The 13978-nt window shown below is 37.8% G+C and overlaps 1 protein-coding gene across 4 annotated transcripts in view; it reads left to right on the forward strand.

Annotated features, from left to right (window-relative positions):
* Positions 1-13978, forward strand: part of myom1b (myomesin 1b) — a 187441-nt gene that overhangs the window by 24179 nt on the left and 149284 nt on the right. For all 4 annotated transcript variants that reach the window (XM_063062392.1, XM_063062401.1, XM_063062408.1 and 1 more), the window contains exons 4-5: positions 2289-2446; positions 7530-7622. In XM_063062392.1, coding sequence (XP_062918462.1) covers positions 2289-2446; positions 7530-7622 — 251 coding nt within the window. The remainder of the gene's footprint in view (positions 1-2288; positions 2447-7529; positions 7623-13978) is intronic.

The raw sequence follows: 13978 nt of genomic DNA on the forward strand, positions 1-13978 counted from the left end.
CCCCTTTGGATGGATGTGGGTTTGTAAGTTCGTGTCAACATTCAGTAGGACATGGAGACCAAGTACCTCTATCAATACACACAAAATGTAGGAGCAACTCAGTGGGTCAGGCAGCATCTATGGAGGAAAATGAACAATGTTTTGGGTTGAGATCCTTCATCGGGACTTGAAAGGAAAAGGGCAGAAGCCAGACTAAAAGGATACTGTTGATGGGGATGATCAGGAGCTGACAGGTAATAGTGAATCCAGGTGAAATGGGAAGGCAGGAGAGTAGGGGTGGGGTGGGGGGGGGAGGGAATAATGTGAGAAGATTACTTTCCTGCCTTCTAGGTGTTCCCACCTAGAACCTCCACCCACCTGCGCCCCCCCCCCGCCCCCATCTGGAAGCTTCTCTCTATTACCTTCCTCCCTCCCCCACTCTCCTGCTCTCCCATCCTTATCTGTCCCCTGCCTGATCTTGCTTCTTCCCTTTCCATTACCCTTTTATTCTGGCTTCTGCCCTCTTCCTTTTCAATTCTGATGAAGAGTTTCAGCCTGAGATGTCATTTTTTTCCATAGGTACTGTCTTGCATCATTATAAGGATTTTGAATGCATACACAAGAAAGGAGTGGAATTAGGATCAATGACATTATGATTCTGACACTGAATAGGATGGCTTTGGACCCAGTGAACATTGGTGTCATCCATGACCGTATGTCAGATTGTATGTTGAATAGCTTCTGTCAGTCTTCAAATTAATGATGTTGATGGGGATTGCCACTAGAGGGAATTATGTACACTAGATGATGAATACAGGGAAACATCAATGATGCTTCGTGGTATAGGCACTAGAAATGAAACTCTCATATGAAATGTGCTGGGTACAATAGAAAAGATAGAAATTGAACTATGTGTTGAAGCACATTGGAGCTAACAAAGGAATTGCTGGAAGAAAAAGGTATGATATTTCACACAGAATGCTGTAGAGGTACTGAAGATACAATGATAGAAAATATACCACAGTCACTGTTATACATGTTAGTCACCTTTAAGTAGAACAGAATTGGCACAATAGGCATTTGGAGCCAAGAGTGAAAGCATTTTAACATGGTTTGGAGGGGGAGCTGAATATTGTTGGTGGGTCTGGAAGAACATAACAATTGTTCATTGAAAAAGGAATTGCACAGAGCAATGGAGGGTAAGGAATATTGTGCAGCTTCAAACGGAAAAGATGTCTGAAGGAAAATGTCCTCCAATGGGAACAACAGACTTGGAAATAAACCAGTCCTCTTCTTAACTTTTAAAGCTCTAGGGTTGATACAGACAGTTGTCCAGGTGTAAGCCTATGTCAAGGTAAAACATCTTCTATGTTGAACTGAGGCGGTATTCTAGGCATGCCATGAGAAACAGGCATTGGGAGTAAGGACAAACTCAACAATGGAAGTAAGGTCAGGCTCAAAAGCTTACCTTACTGGAAGTGGGGAAAGGAGAGAAATTTTGTCCATCCTCATTAAGATCCTTGAATGATCTGAAGAATTGGCCCTTTCTTGCCCATATACTGCATATAGAATGCTCAGGAGCTGTTAACAGGAAACATCTTGTATCTTCTTTGTGTAACCTCTGAGATCCTGAATTCTGAGAATTAAATATACAAGGATGGGAAGCAAACATATTTTTCTGCCATGCTGCTAAATCAGTAAGGTTGAAGCAATATTCAAGTTTTTCAGAGTTGTTAACACAGCTCTCCTACAATCAATGGGAACATCTAATCAGAACATGGAAAATTTGAAAAGATTTAACTAGATTTGGATAAGACTAGTGCCAAGAAGCTAATGTCCCTATTTCCATTGGTGAACTTGACAATTTCTATTGGCAATACAATAATTTGTATCTTTATTATCACGTTGCAAAGAACTAGATCCTCTGTTCTTGTGCCAAAAAAACTTGAACGAAGTCAGATCAAACATTATATTAAGAGCTTCTAAAACAGGAGCCTCTACAATAGTATATGCATGAATTCTAAAGCCCGTTTCTTGGCCACTTTGAATGGAGTTGGTTAAAAATCCATGCACACTGTCCTGCATCATGTTAACTTCTCGTAATCTGCAGTCTGTAGTTGTTTGCAGAGTGTTTTTATAAAAAGAAATATTGAAGTAATGATCTTGCTGAATTGTGTACTCCAATGCTACTTTTGCTAAATTTCAGTTAATCTGTGAAAATAGATATTAAAATACTTAAATATTAATGTCAGTAATTCTCAAATATTTTGTGCTGGATATGGATCATGTTCTTATTTATCTTGCCTCAGATTCATGAGACTGAAGAATTTCACAAAAGACTGAAAGAAGACAGCCTGCTTCGTTTGCCTGAATTTATAATCAAGCCTAGATCCCATACAGTCTGGGAAAAGCAGAATGTGAAGCTACATTGCACTGTCTCAGGATGGCCTGAACCCCGAGTCACATGGTAAATATCTCCATTATAGCACAGTAGAATGTACTTCAGTACTTTCTTCAGTGCTGCACGATTCCATAATTCCACGTGGTTGATATTACCCGAGTCTGAATGGAAAAAAACAACAGGAATTCTGCAGATGCTGGAAATTCAAGCAACACACATCAAAGTTGCTGGTGAACACAGCAGGCCAGGCAGCATCTGTAGGAAGAGGTGCAGTCAACGCAGCAGGCCAGGCAGCATCTGTAGGAAGAGGTGCACCTCTTCCTACAGATGCTGCCTGGCCTGCTGCGTTCACCAGCAACTTTGATCTGAATGGAAAATGTGAGTTGAGTGCATTTTATTTCCACTTTTAGTGGAATGCTATATATATTCAGTGCCACTTTAATAGCTATCTCCTGTAATGGGCACTGAATGTATGTGATCCTCTGTTGCAATAGCCCAACCACTTCAAGGTTCAACATGCTGTGCATTCAGGGATGCTCCTCTGCACACCACCTTTGTAACACACCATTGTTTGAGTTATTGTGCCTTCCTGGCAGCTTGGACTAGTCCAGCTGTTCTCCTCTGACCTCTGTCAAGGTGTTTTTGCTTACAGAATTGCTGCTCACTGAATGTTTTTTGTTTTTCATACCACTCTCTATAAACTCTAGAGACTGTTATGCGTGAAAATCCCAGGAGATCAGCAGTTTGAGATATTCAGACCACCCCATCTAGCACCAAAAATCATTCCATGGTCAAAGTCACTTGGATCACGTTTCTTCCCCATTCTGATATTTGGTTTGAACAGCAACTGACCTCTTGACCATGTTTTCAGGTTTATGTATTGAGTTTTTGCAACATATTTGGCTGATTAGATAATTACATTAATGAGCAGGTGTACAGCTGTACCTAATAAAGGGGCCACTGAGAGTATATTTTGTGATTGAGAAGGGTTTTAATGAAAGGAAGTTCTTAAATTTCAATTGTAGGAATTGCCTAATCATTGATTTCAAAACTAATTGCACTTGGTTCCTTAGATTTTGTTTTTGTTCTGTTTTTCTCTCTCTGCTTTTAGACTTAATTGCTCAACCTGAGGATATATTGCTTCCTAATATTATTAAATTTAACAAGTACTGTACAAAACAATGACTGAACATATCCTTGTGGATCAATAATGAGTTCAGTCTTAGTTCAGCTATGGTGGTAAATTGAGATATGAATTGAGGTTTAGACCATCTGATATCACAGAACAGAAGAAGCAGCCTTGATTCCTGAGCTTAGTGTGAAGGCAGGGAAACTAAATTTGATGATGGATGTTTATTGATAAATACTTTGTTATCGATGCAAGTTATACCCTTCAGGTGTATATTTGATTTGTACTGGCTGCGTAACTTTAATTGTACTTAAAGCTTTACCATACTGTTGTGATGATTTGCTGTTAAAATTGTACCTTTTTTTAATCCTGGTTGGTTTATTGCATGACAAAAACCCAGGTGCTTCCTGAGGAACTTGGAACATAGAACACTGCAGCACAATACAAGCTCTTTGGGCCATGATTTGTGCCGATCTTTTAACCTACTCAAAGATCATTCTAATTCTCTCTCCACATAGTCCTCCACATTTCTTTCATTCATCTGCCTATCTCAGAGTCTCTCAAATATCCATAATGTACCTGCCTCTACCACCAACCCAGCAGCACATTCCATGCACCCATCACTCTCTGTGTAAAAAAAAACCGCACAAACCTACCTTTGACATACCCCTACGCTTTCCCCCATCACCTTAAAATTATGTGCTCTTTTGTTAACCATTTATGCCCTGGGGAAAAAGTCACTGGTTGTCCATTCTATCAATGCCTTTAATTATCTTATGCAATTCTAACCAGTCACTTCTCATCTTCTTTTGCACTAAGGAAAGAAGCCCGAGCTTGCACAATCTTTCTTTACTTTCCCCATAAAATAGTACAGTACAATATTGAAGAATATCCTTACATGATCTGCTTTTCTGAATTTAAAGCTTTCACATCCTTCCTATAATGAGGCGTCCAGAACTGAACACGATACTCCAAGTGTGATCTAACCAGAATTCTGAGAGCTGCAACATTACCTTGCTGCTTCCTCATCCAAATCATTTATAAAAATTACAAAGAGCAAGGATCCCATAACAGATCACTGCAGAACACCATCGAGCACCGACATTCAGACAAAATATGCTCCATCTACTACCATCCTCTGCCTTCTGTGGGTAAACCAATTCTGAATCCATCCAGCCAAGAGGCCATGCCTCCTGACTTTCTGACTGAGCTTATCATGGGGAACCTTGTCAAATGCCTTACTAAAAATCCATATAGACTACATCCACTGCTCTCCCTTCAACAGGGCCAGCCTAACCATTTCCTGAGGTGAACAGGAAGCTTAATCCACATAGAGGTTACTGCTAATTGCTAACAAGAGAAATTCCACATATGCTGCAAATCCGAACAACACACACAAAATGCTGAAGGAACTTAGCAGGCCAGGCAGCATCAATGGAAAAAGTACAGTTCACTTTTCGGTCCGAAATGTCGACTGTACTTTTTTCCATAGATGCTGTCTGGAATGCTGAGTTCCTTCAGCATTTTGTGTGTTATTCTACTAATTGCTAGCTGCTGTAAATCTTCAACGCCTGAGCACAGGGAGCAGTGATCTTGTCAAAGTTAAGAGAATTGGGAACAAGAATTAAAATAATGAAGAGCTTTCATTTCTATAATGCTCAGAACTTCATAACATCCCAGTGCTCCTTGAAGCCAACAGAATACTTCTGAAGTGTAATCACTGTTGTAATGTAGCCAATATAAATGCAGCCGGTTCCCACAAATAGCACTGTGATCATCACCAGATAATCTGTTCCAGTGATGTTGACTGAGGAGTGAATATTAGCCAGAACACTGGAAATAAATTTGCTTCCCATCTTTAAATTAGTGCTGAGGGATCTTTCATTTCAACCTGGGAGGGCAGACAGGATATTGGTTTCAATGCATTATCTAAGGGATAGCATCTGCAGCAGTGCAGCATTTCTTCAGTGGTGAATTGGGGCATCAGCCTAGATTCTAGTGGTCAAGCCACTGGGATAGGACTTGTACCCTCCTTCTTCTGATTCAGAGACAGAAGTGCCATTTACTGAGCTACATCAGGGAACAAAAGTGAAACATATTTCTTCATACAATGTTGTAGTATCATATTGAAAAACACCTTTATTTGATCTGGGTTTTTTGGGGGGAATTTAGTTGAAGTATCATTTCCTTTTGTATTTATTATACATATGAGCATGCAAATATTTATTATACATATCAGCACCTTAAGTCTATTCCACCATTCAATAAAATCACAGTTGACCTAGCTGTAACATTAATTTTACTTTCCCATCTACCCCATTATACTTGTATCCCTGTGCTCATTGAGAATCCATTTACCTCTGCTTTAAAAATATTCAAAGCCCCTACTTTCTCTGCCATTTGAAGAAAATTTTCAAAGATTTGTCACCTACTGAAAGAAAAAAAATCGCCCTATCTTTGCCTTAAATTAACAACTGTTTATTTTTAAATAGTGACCTGTCCCTTTTCCTAGATTCTCCCACAAAAGCAAACACTCTCCCTGTCAAGCAGCCCCAGGATTTTACATTTCCAATAAATATTCACTACTCCACTGAACTTCGGAAGAAACAAACTTAACCCATCCAGTCTTTCATCATGAAACAACCTGCTCATTCCAAGTATTAGTCAAGTAGACCTTCTCCGAATCACTTCAAATGCATTTACATCTTTCCAAAAATAAGGTGATCAATATTAAATATAATATTCTAGATTGTGGTGTCAACAGTGTCTTATGCACCTAAAGCATAATCTCTTCAAATTTGCATTCATTTCCTCCTGTAGTATATGGTAATATTTTGTTAGCCTTCCTAATTACTCACTATACCTGACAACTAGCCTTTTGAAAATCGTGCACTAGGTCATCATGATACCCTGCATTTTAGAGCTTTGTAGTTTCCCACTACTAAAATAAATGGTTCCTTTCGGGTAATGTAAAGGGTGGAAGCATATGCATAATTCACAACCACCAACATTGAGTTGGAGTTCACTTTAAGAGAACCCGGTCGTGATGTAATGATGTGAACTTTTTTACCTCGGTTTATGTTCTATGTTTGGTTGACAATTTCCCTTAAACTTAAAATGCCTCTGCCACTTTATTTGAGAAAACTTGCATCTTTTTATTTTTCCTGGTAAAATGGACATTTCCCATTTTCCCACTGTATGCACCATTTAAAGATGAAAAGATTAGTTGTATTTGTCACGTGGACATCAAAACATACAGTGAAATGCATTATTTTGCATCAAATCAAATCAGCAAGGATTGTGCTGAGCAGCTTGTAAGTGTTGCAAAGCTTCTGGAGCCAACACAGCACACCCACAACTCACTAGCCCTAACTGTACATCTTTGGAATGTGGGAGGAAACCAGAGCAACAGGAGGAAACCCACACTGTCATGGGGAGAATGTGCTCAGGGGTGGGAATCAAACCCTGTGGAATCAAAAAATATTGTGGTATGCTACTCATTACATCTTTGCAGTCAAAGAAATTCTTTGATTGCCAAGAGATTCTTTGTCAACCAGAAAATTATCAGTTTTCTGTTAGCCAGATAATTTTCTGTCCATGTCTTCTATTAACATGAGCTTTTATTTTCCACAATAAACTTTAATACAATACCTTAGCAAGTGCTTTCTGGAAATCTACAGTAAGTGTAGTATATCTTCTGATACTCTGTTATCCAACATGCTTGTAACTTCTTTAAACAACTCCAATAAATCGGGCAAATATAATTTCCTTTTCACAAAACTCTGTTGACTTTGCCAGATTACCTTGACATTTTCTGGGTTATCTTCAAAAATGTCTTTAATAATGGCCTTCAACATTTTCTTCGGCTTGATATTAAGACAATTGACCTGTAGATTCCTGCTTTCTATCTATAGATTACAGTTTAAGCATCGCATGTATATTTTGTGTTTGAGATTGGGAAAAATTGCTAAATACATGCAAAGATTAAATATTAACACTGTTTTTATTTTTACCACTCAGGTACAAAAACAATGTGCCCGTTAATATCTACACTGACCCTGGGAAGTACGTCATTGATAGTAAATATGGCATTCATTCCTTGGAAATTAACAAGTGAGTCCTTTTCATTCTTCCATCTGAGCTCAATTTGTTTGAGTTAGAAGAAGAAATAATGTACTTAAGGAATCAGAACCACAACTACAATGTGACTCAGATATTAACGAAAGTGGAAATGAATTCTTTCACTGATGCTTCAGTTGTCGGATCTGTTACTTGCAGGTGTAGCACTTGTGTAAATGATTTATCGATATAACATATTGCTTGATTAGGTGGTGTGGTAGCTCTTCTCACTACTTTGCCGAGGTAGCTCTTCTTTCTACTTTTGTCAGTTGCACATACCAAGGAAAAGTACACAAGAATATCCCATAGCAGTACTTTAAACCACAGATGTCATCAATATTTCACACGTTTTGATTTAAGATGGTACAGTTAGGGAAATTGGGCAACTGTGAGTGATCTCCTCAATCAACATGTGTAAAAAAAATTAGACTGAAGACTGAATTAACAGGGGAAGGACAGCAAAGGAAGATGATTAAAAGATTGTGAATTGGAAATTGATTTAAAAAATGGAACAATTATATTAAATGATAAGAAGGAAATGAATGAATACAAAAAAATCACATTTTAAAACTGAAATTGAAAATAAATGTCAACTTTACAGTGTAATTGAAGAAGATTGTCACTAATTAATATTTTCTACTAATTATATTTCTGTAGCATGTTTAATAAATCATACATATACCGTAAGTCATGAGTTAGTATATATCAGCAGTGAGGCAGATACAGAAATGTTATTTTCACAACTGCGATATGAATATCTTTTAGACCGGGGGTCTCAACTTGGGATCCACAGACCCCTTGATTAATGGTAGGGGTCTATAACATTTGTGTTAGTTGTTCATATAACCTTCACACAAAAGTTATTGACTTTCTGTATAAATAATGGTTTGTTTCAATATTAGCCATTATTTTGCCATCATTCCACTGTGAAACTGGTAAGTTTTATAAATAATGTAAATGTTAAGAATTTGCATCAAGAGAACAAATAGACAAAGCAAATGGAGTAATAATTTGTCGAATATAATTATAACAGTTAGGTTCACAACTAAAATAAAAATTGATCAAAGTTTATTATCCAGACCATTCATATTCAAGTTTATTGTCATTCAACTGTATAGATGAATACCACCAAGCGAAACAATGTTCCTCTAGACTAAGGTGCACAACACAGTATATATAACTCAATTTCAAAGTAAATTTGCTATCAAAGTACATAGGTGTCACCATATACAACCCTGAAATTTGTTTTCTTGTGGGCATGCACTGTAAATCCAAGAAACATAATAAAATCAGTGAAAAAAACACCTAATGAGAGAGACAACCAACCAGTGTGCAAACGGCAACAAACTGTGCAAATACAAAAGAAAAATAAATAAATACATACATATTAATGAGAACCTGAGATGAAGAGTCTTTGAAAGTGAGCCCTTAGTTTGTGGGAACTGTTCGGTGATTGGGTGAGTGAAGTTATCCCCTCTGGCTCAAGAACCTGATGGATGAGGGGTAACAACTGTTGCTGAACCTGGTGGTGTGGGTCCTGAGGCTCTTATACTACCTTCCTGATGGCATTAGTGAGAAGAGAGCATGACCTGGGTGATGGGGGTCCATGACGATGGATGCTGCTTTCCTGTGATAGCACCCTGTGCAGATATGCCCAATAGTTTTACCTGTGATGGACTGGGCCCTAACTACTATTTTTTGTAGGATTTTCCATTCAAGGCATTGGTGTTTTCATACTGGACTGTGATGCAATCAGTCAATATACTATCCAGTACATAACTATAGAAGTTTGTCAAAGTTTCAGATGTCAAACCGAATCTTCACAAACTACTCAGGAAGTACAGGCACTGCCATACTTTGTTCATAATTGCACTCGTGTGCTGGGCCCAAGATACAGCCTCCAAAATAATAACTCTGAGGAATTTAAAGTTGCTAACCCTCTTCACCTCTGATACCCCATTGCGGAATGGTTCATGGACCTTCGGTTTCCTCCTCCTCCTGAGGTCAATCATTAGCTCCTTGGTCTTGCTTACGTTGAGTGAGAGATTGTTGTTGTGGGACAACTCAGCCAGATTTTCAGACTGTCGCCTATATGTTGATTCATGACCACCTTTGATTTGGCCAATGACAGTGGTGTTGTTAGCAAACTTAAATATGGCATTAGTGCAGTATTTAACCTCAGTCTTAAGTATAAAGTGAGTAGAGCAGGGTGCTAAACACACAGCCCTGTGGTGCACCTGTGCTAATGGAGATTGTGGAAGAGTTGTTGTTACCAATCTGAAGTGACTGGCAAGTGAGGAAATCAAGGGTCCAATTCCTCAAGGAGGTATTGAGGCTGAGGCCTTGTAGCTTATTGATTAGTATTGAGGGGATGATGGTTTTGAATGCTGAGCTGTAGTCCATCTTTGCAGTCCAGATGTTCAAGTGCTGAGTGAAGAGCCAATGAAATGGTATCTGCTTCAGACCTGGTGTGCCAGTAGGCAAACTGGAGTGGATCCATCCCATTTCTCAGAAAGGAATTGAATATGTTTCATCACCAACCTCTCAAAGCACTTAATCAATGGAAGTAAGTGCTATTGGACAATGGTCATTGAGGTAGATTACCACGTTCTTCTTGGGCACTGGTATAATTGAAGCCTGCTTGAAGCAGGCAGGTATCTCAGACTGCTGAAGTGAGATCAATCTTTCTTCTGCATTGATCCACTCAGCAAATCTTCACAATCCTTTGTCAGGACTTGCAGTCAGATGCCTTGCAGTTCTTCTACCTAATTGTTGTCTCATTTGAATTTTTCAGACTAAACTAAAAGAGACATTAATTCAACTTTAGTTTAGTCCTCTAAGAAATTATGGCCAATTACAAATACAGCTTAGAAAATTATGACTATGCATTGACATCAGTAAATACAACAATAACTGATTAACATTGATTATTTTAACTGAAGTTTTATTTCCTTTATTATTTCCTTTCCTTCGACTAAAGCAGAAATTAAGGCATTGTGTCTTTATGTTTGTAAAGATAACTGAGATTTTTTTGTTTTTTGTCTTTGTACTTGATTTTCATCTTCTATTGGTATTAAAACTATATTTGGTAAAGATTAATAACCATTATTGAGACTTGAAATAAATAAATATTTGGACAATTAAAAAAAATAGAAGATGACATTGGGCTGAGCAGATCATTTCATAAGTGAGTTACAATAGAAAAACGGGGTAAATTTTAAAAAGAATGAAATTTAAGAAGTTACTCTCAATGTTTTAATAGAAATATCACAAGTCTTGAGCATATTTCAGTGTCTAATATTCAGCCATTTAATTTATATAGGCAATTGTATACCCTCAACTCCCATGTTTCTAATTAAATTTGCTGAATAATCATGTCCAAATATATATTTTTTAACATAAGTCAATTGAGTACATATGTGTTGCCATAATTCTTAAATTGGTACCAAATTTAATGCCAACTGCTATTCAGAAAGAAAATATTTAATTCTGTAAAAAGCAGCATTTGCGTATTACGGATCACATAATAAGTGGGCCAGATCTTGTTCGTATGGACCCCCAGTCCAAAACTGTCACCTGTCATCAATACTTGTCTGAGCTTGATGCAGAAGACCAACCTTGTTGGCCTCTAAATGTACTGGACTCCCACGGTGTGGCCTGGCAGCATCAAAGACTTCAGGTGCACCTCTGAAATCCTACTTTAAACCTCCTTGAAATCTTTGACAATGGGCAAACCTTCAACTGAAATAAATATCTAATGGTAAAAGAAATAAACAATTAAATATGAAAAACAATACCTAAAAATCCTTCCGTAATTAAAAGCTAATCATTTTAAAAAGCATTCCAATCCTCTATCTAAAGCCCTGTGATCCCTATTGAAATCAATGGAGCCCATGGATCTTTGATACCATGATGATCATCAATGCTGTAGGTCTAATTTAAAACAGAATCCAAGAAGTGATTATTCCATTGCAAATGCAGAGCAATCTGATAAAATTAGACTTTGCCATTGTATTCCACATAGAATCCTGGAATGGAGTGAACTGGTAAATTCAGTGTTTGCCAAAAAAAAATCTGAGTCAATGCAAGTGGAATGTTTAATTCAAATGTTGTTTCAAATATCAATGTTATGAATACTACAACTTCAAGGAAAATGGAAACTCTACCATGTTCAGTTCTTATTGTAAATTGGTGTTGTCAGAATTTGAGTTCTGGTTATAGTAATTGCTATTTGGAATGTTATTCTTTAACTTATTATTAATGTTCTTTTGAACTGTCATCGACTGGGGGCAAAGAAGGCAAATATCTGAATGACCTCAATTCCATCTCATGCATAACAACTATATGCAAAGGTGTATATGTAGCACTTTGAATGGTGGAGCAAATTTTAATAAGAGCAAATGCAGCATGTTAAGATTTTTTTTAAATGATCCCTCATCAAATGAATATATTAGCGGATTCTCCAATATTTGGTGACTACCTACTGCTGGAAAATTGTACGAAGCAGTGACAATTGTGAGACAGATTCTGAATATTCTAGAGTTATCATTTGAACTTGAAGGATTTCCAATATTAAAGTTCATGTACTTCAGTTGGGACATCTAACTTAATTAGAACTGCTAAGCTACCATCATTCAGCCATATGGCATACAAATCTATTATCACCAGTTTATAAATAGCTGAACACTGCATCAAAACTATAGAACAGTTTGCCTAATCATATATACTCCTTTAGAAATGCTTGTTTAGCTATAAAATTATTGCAGTGAAATATGTTCATAGATTTTCAGTTTTACTTTTTCTTTCTGCAGTGCATTATTTTCAAATTTCACCTCTTGAAATATGCCATTTTATTGTGTTTATTCCACAACTAACTTGCATGTATAAATTCTGATGAACCTTTGAAATGCAAGTACTGCCATGATGAAAGGAAGCACAACATCAAATTTGCAGAATAATCCTCTTTCATAATGTTAATTGAAGAAAATTTCTGGTTGTGATACTAGGACAACCCCTTTCTGTACTTCAAATAGTGCTTTAGATTCCTTTGATTGATGTGAAAAGACTTAAAAAGCCTAGGTTTAATGTTTCATCTGAAAGATGGCATCTCTGACATTACATCTTTCCCATAGCACTTTTAGTCTAGATTATGTACCAGTATCTCAATGGAGAGATCAGCATACTACACTAACCTAATGCTATCTCCCAAAAAACAGTATTAATGCAAGTACAATTCTTAATTTTATTACCTCATTCAATTTTACATCACATTTTCTTTTCCTGCTTTTTTATGCAGTGCAGACACTATAGTTTCTCCTATATAACTGACACTTGCTATTTCAAATGTTCTACAGTTAGTTTCAATGATAAACTCAAAAGTTCTGTGACAAGCAAATATAAAACCTATGCAACCAGCAGGATCAACATTGGTACAAAAATGAGAAATTCTGAATTGACTAACTAGTGCCCAGAAGAATAAAGTGGGATCTTATTTTATATGGCAAGGACTTCATTTGGGAGGGGCTACCTACAATCATCATGTCAACATTGATGAACTTGTGGAATTGGTGACTGGCTAAAAAGGAAAATGTATTGAGGAAGTTACTGTGATTAATCACTACACTGCCAGGACAAACCAGAGACCATGGTTCACTGCAGAGGCTTGTGCACTGCTAAAGGATCAGGGCACAGTTTTCAGATCAGGGGATAGGATGATTCGAAGACCAACAAGAGCCGTGCTCTCCCGCACCATCAGGAAGGGAAAGAGAGAATGCCACAGAAAATTCACTGACAACTTTGTTACACCAGGGACAAGTTGCACAGTTTGAAATGTATACAAATCATGGCAGATTACAAGTCCACCCTGCGTGTCAACGACAGTGACATCTCCCTTCCTGATAGGCTGATTGGCTTCTGTGCATGATTTGATGCAATGAATGATGTGACATTGAGGAAAGCTCCCTCTCTCCCTGAGGAACAGGCACCCTGTCAGGCCACAGCTGAGGTGAGAAGGATCCTAGCCAGGGTAAATCCCCCCACAAAGCTACTGGCCGGATAACATATGCAGTCTGGTGCTGAGGGATTGTACGGCCCATTGACCAAAGACCTTAACAGACATCTTTAATATCTCGTGTCAACAGTCTACTGAACCTGCAGGCTTCAAGACAGCCACCATCATTCCAATGCCCAAGGGTGTGATGGTAATTGGCCTAAATGATTACCATCCAGTGCCACTGACTTCAACAATCGTGAAGTCCTTTGAGTAGCTGGTAATTGATTTTATAAAGTCCCACCTTCCAGTTGCATTGGCCCCTTTCCAGTTCACCTACTGCTCAAACTAGTTCACTGAT

The sequence above is a fragment of the Mobula hypostoma genome, chromosome 1 (assembly GCF_963921235.1).
Source record: "Mobula hypostoma chromosome 1, sMobHyp1.1, whole genome shotgun sequence".
NCBI classification, from domain to species: Eukaryota; Metazoa; Chordata; class Chondrichthyes; order Myliobatiformes; family Myliobatidae; genus Mobula; species Mobula hypostoma.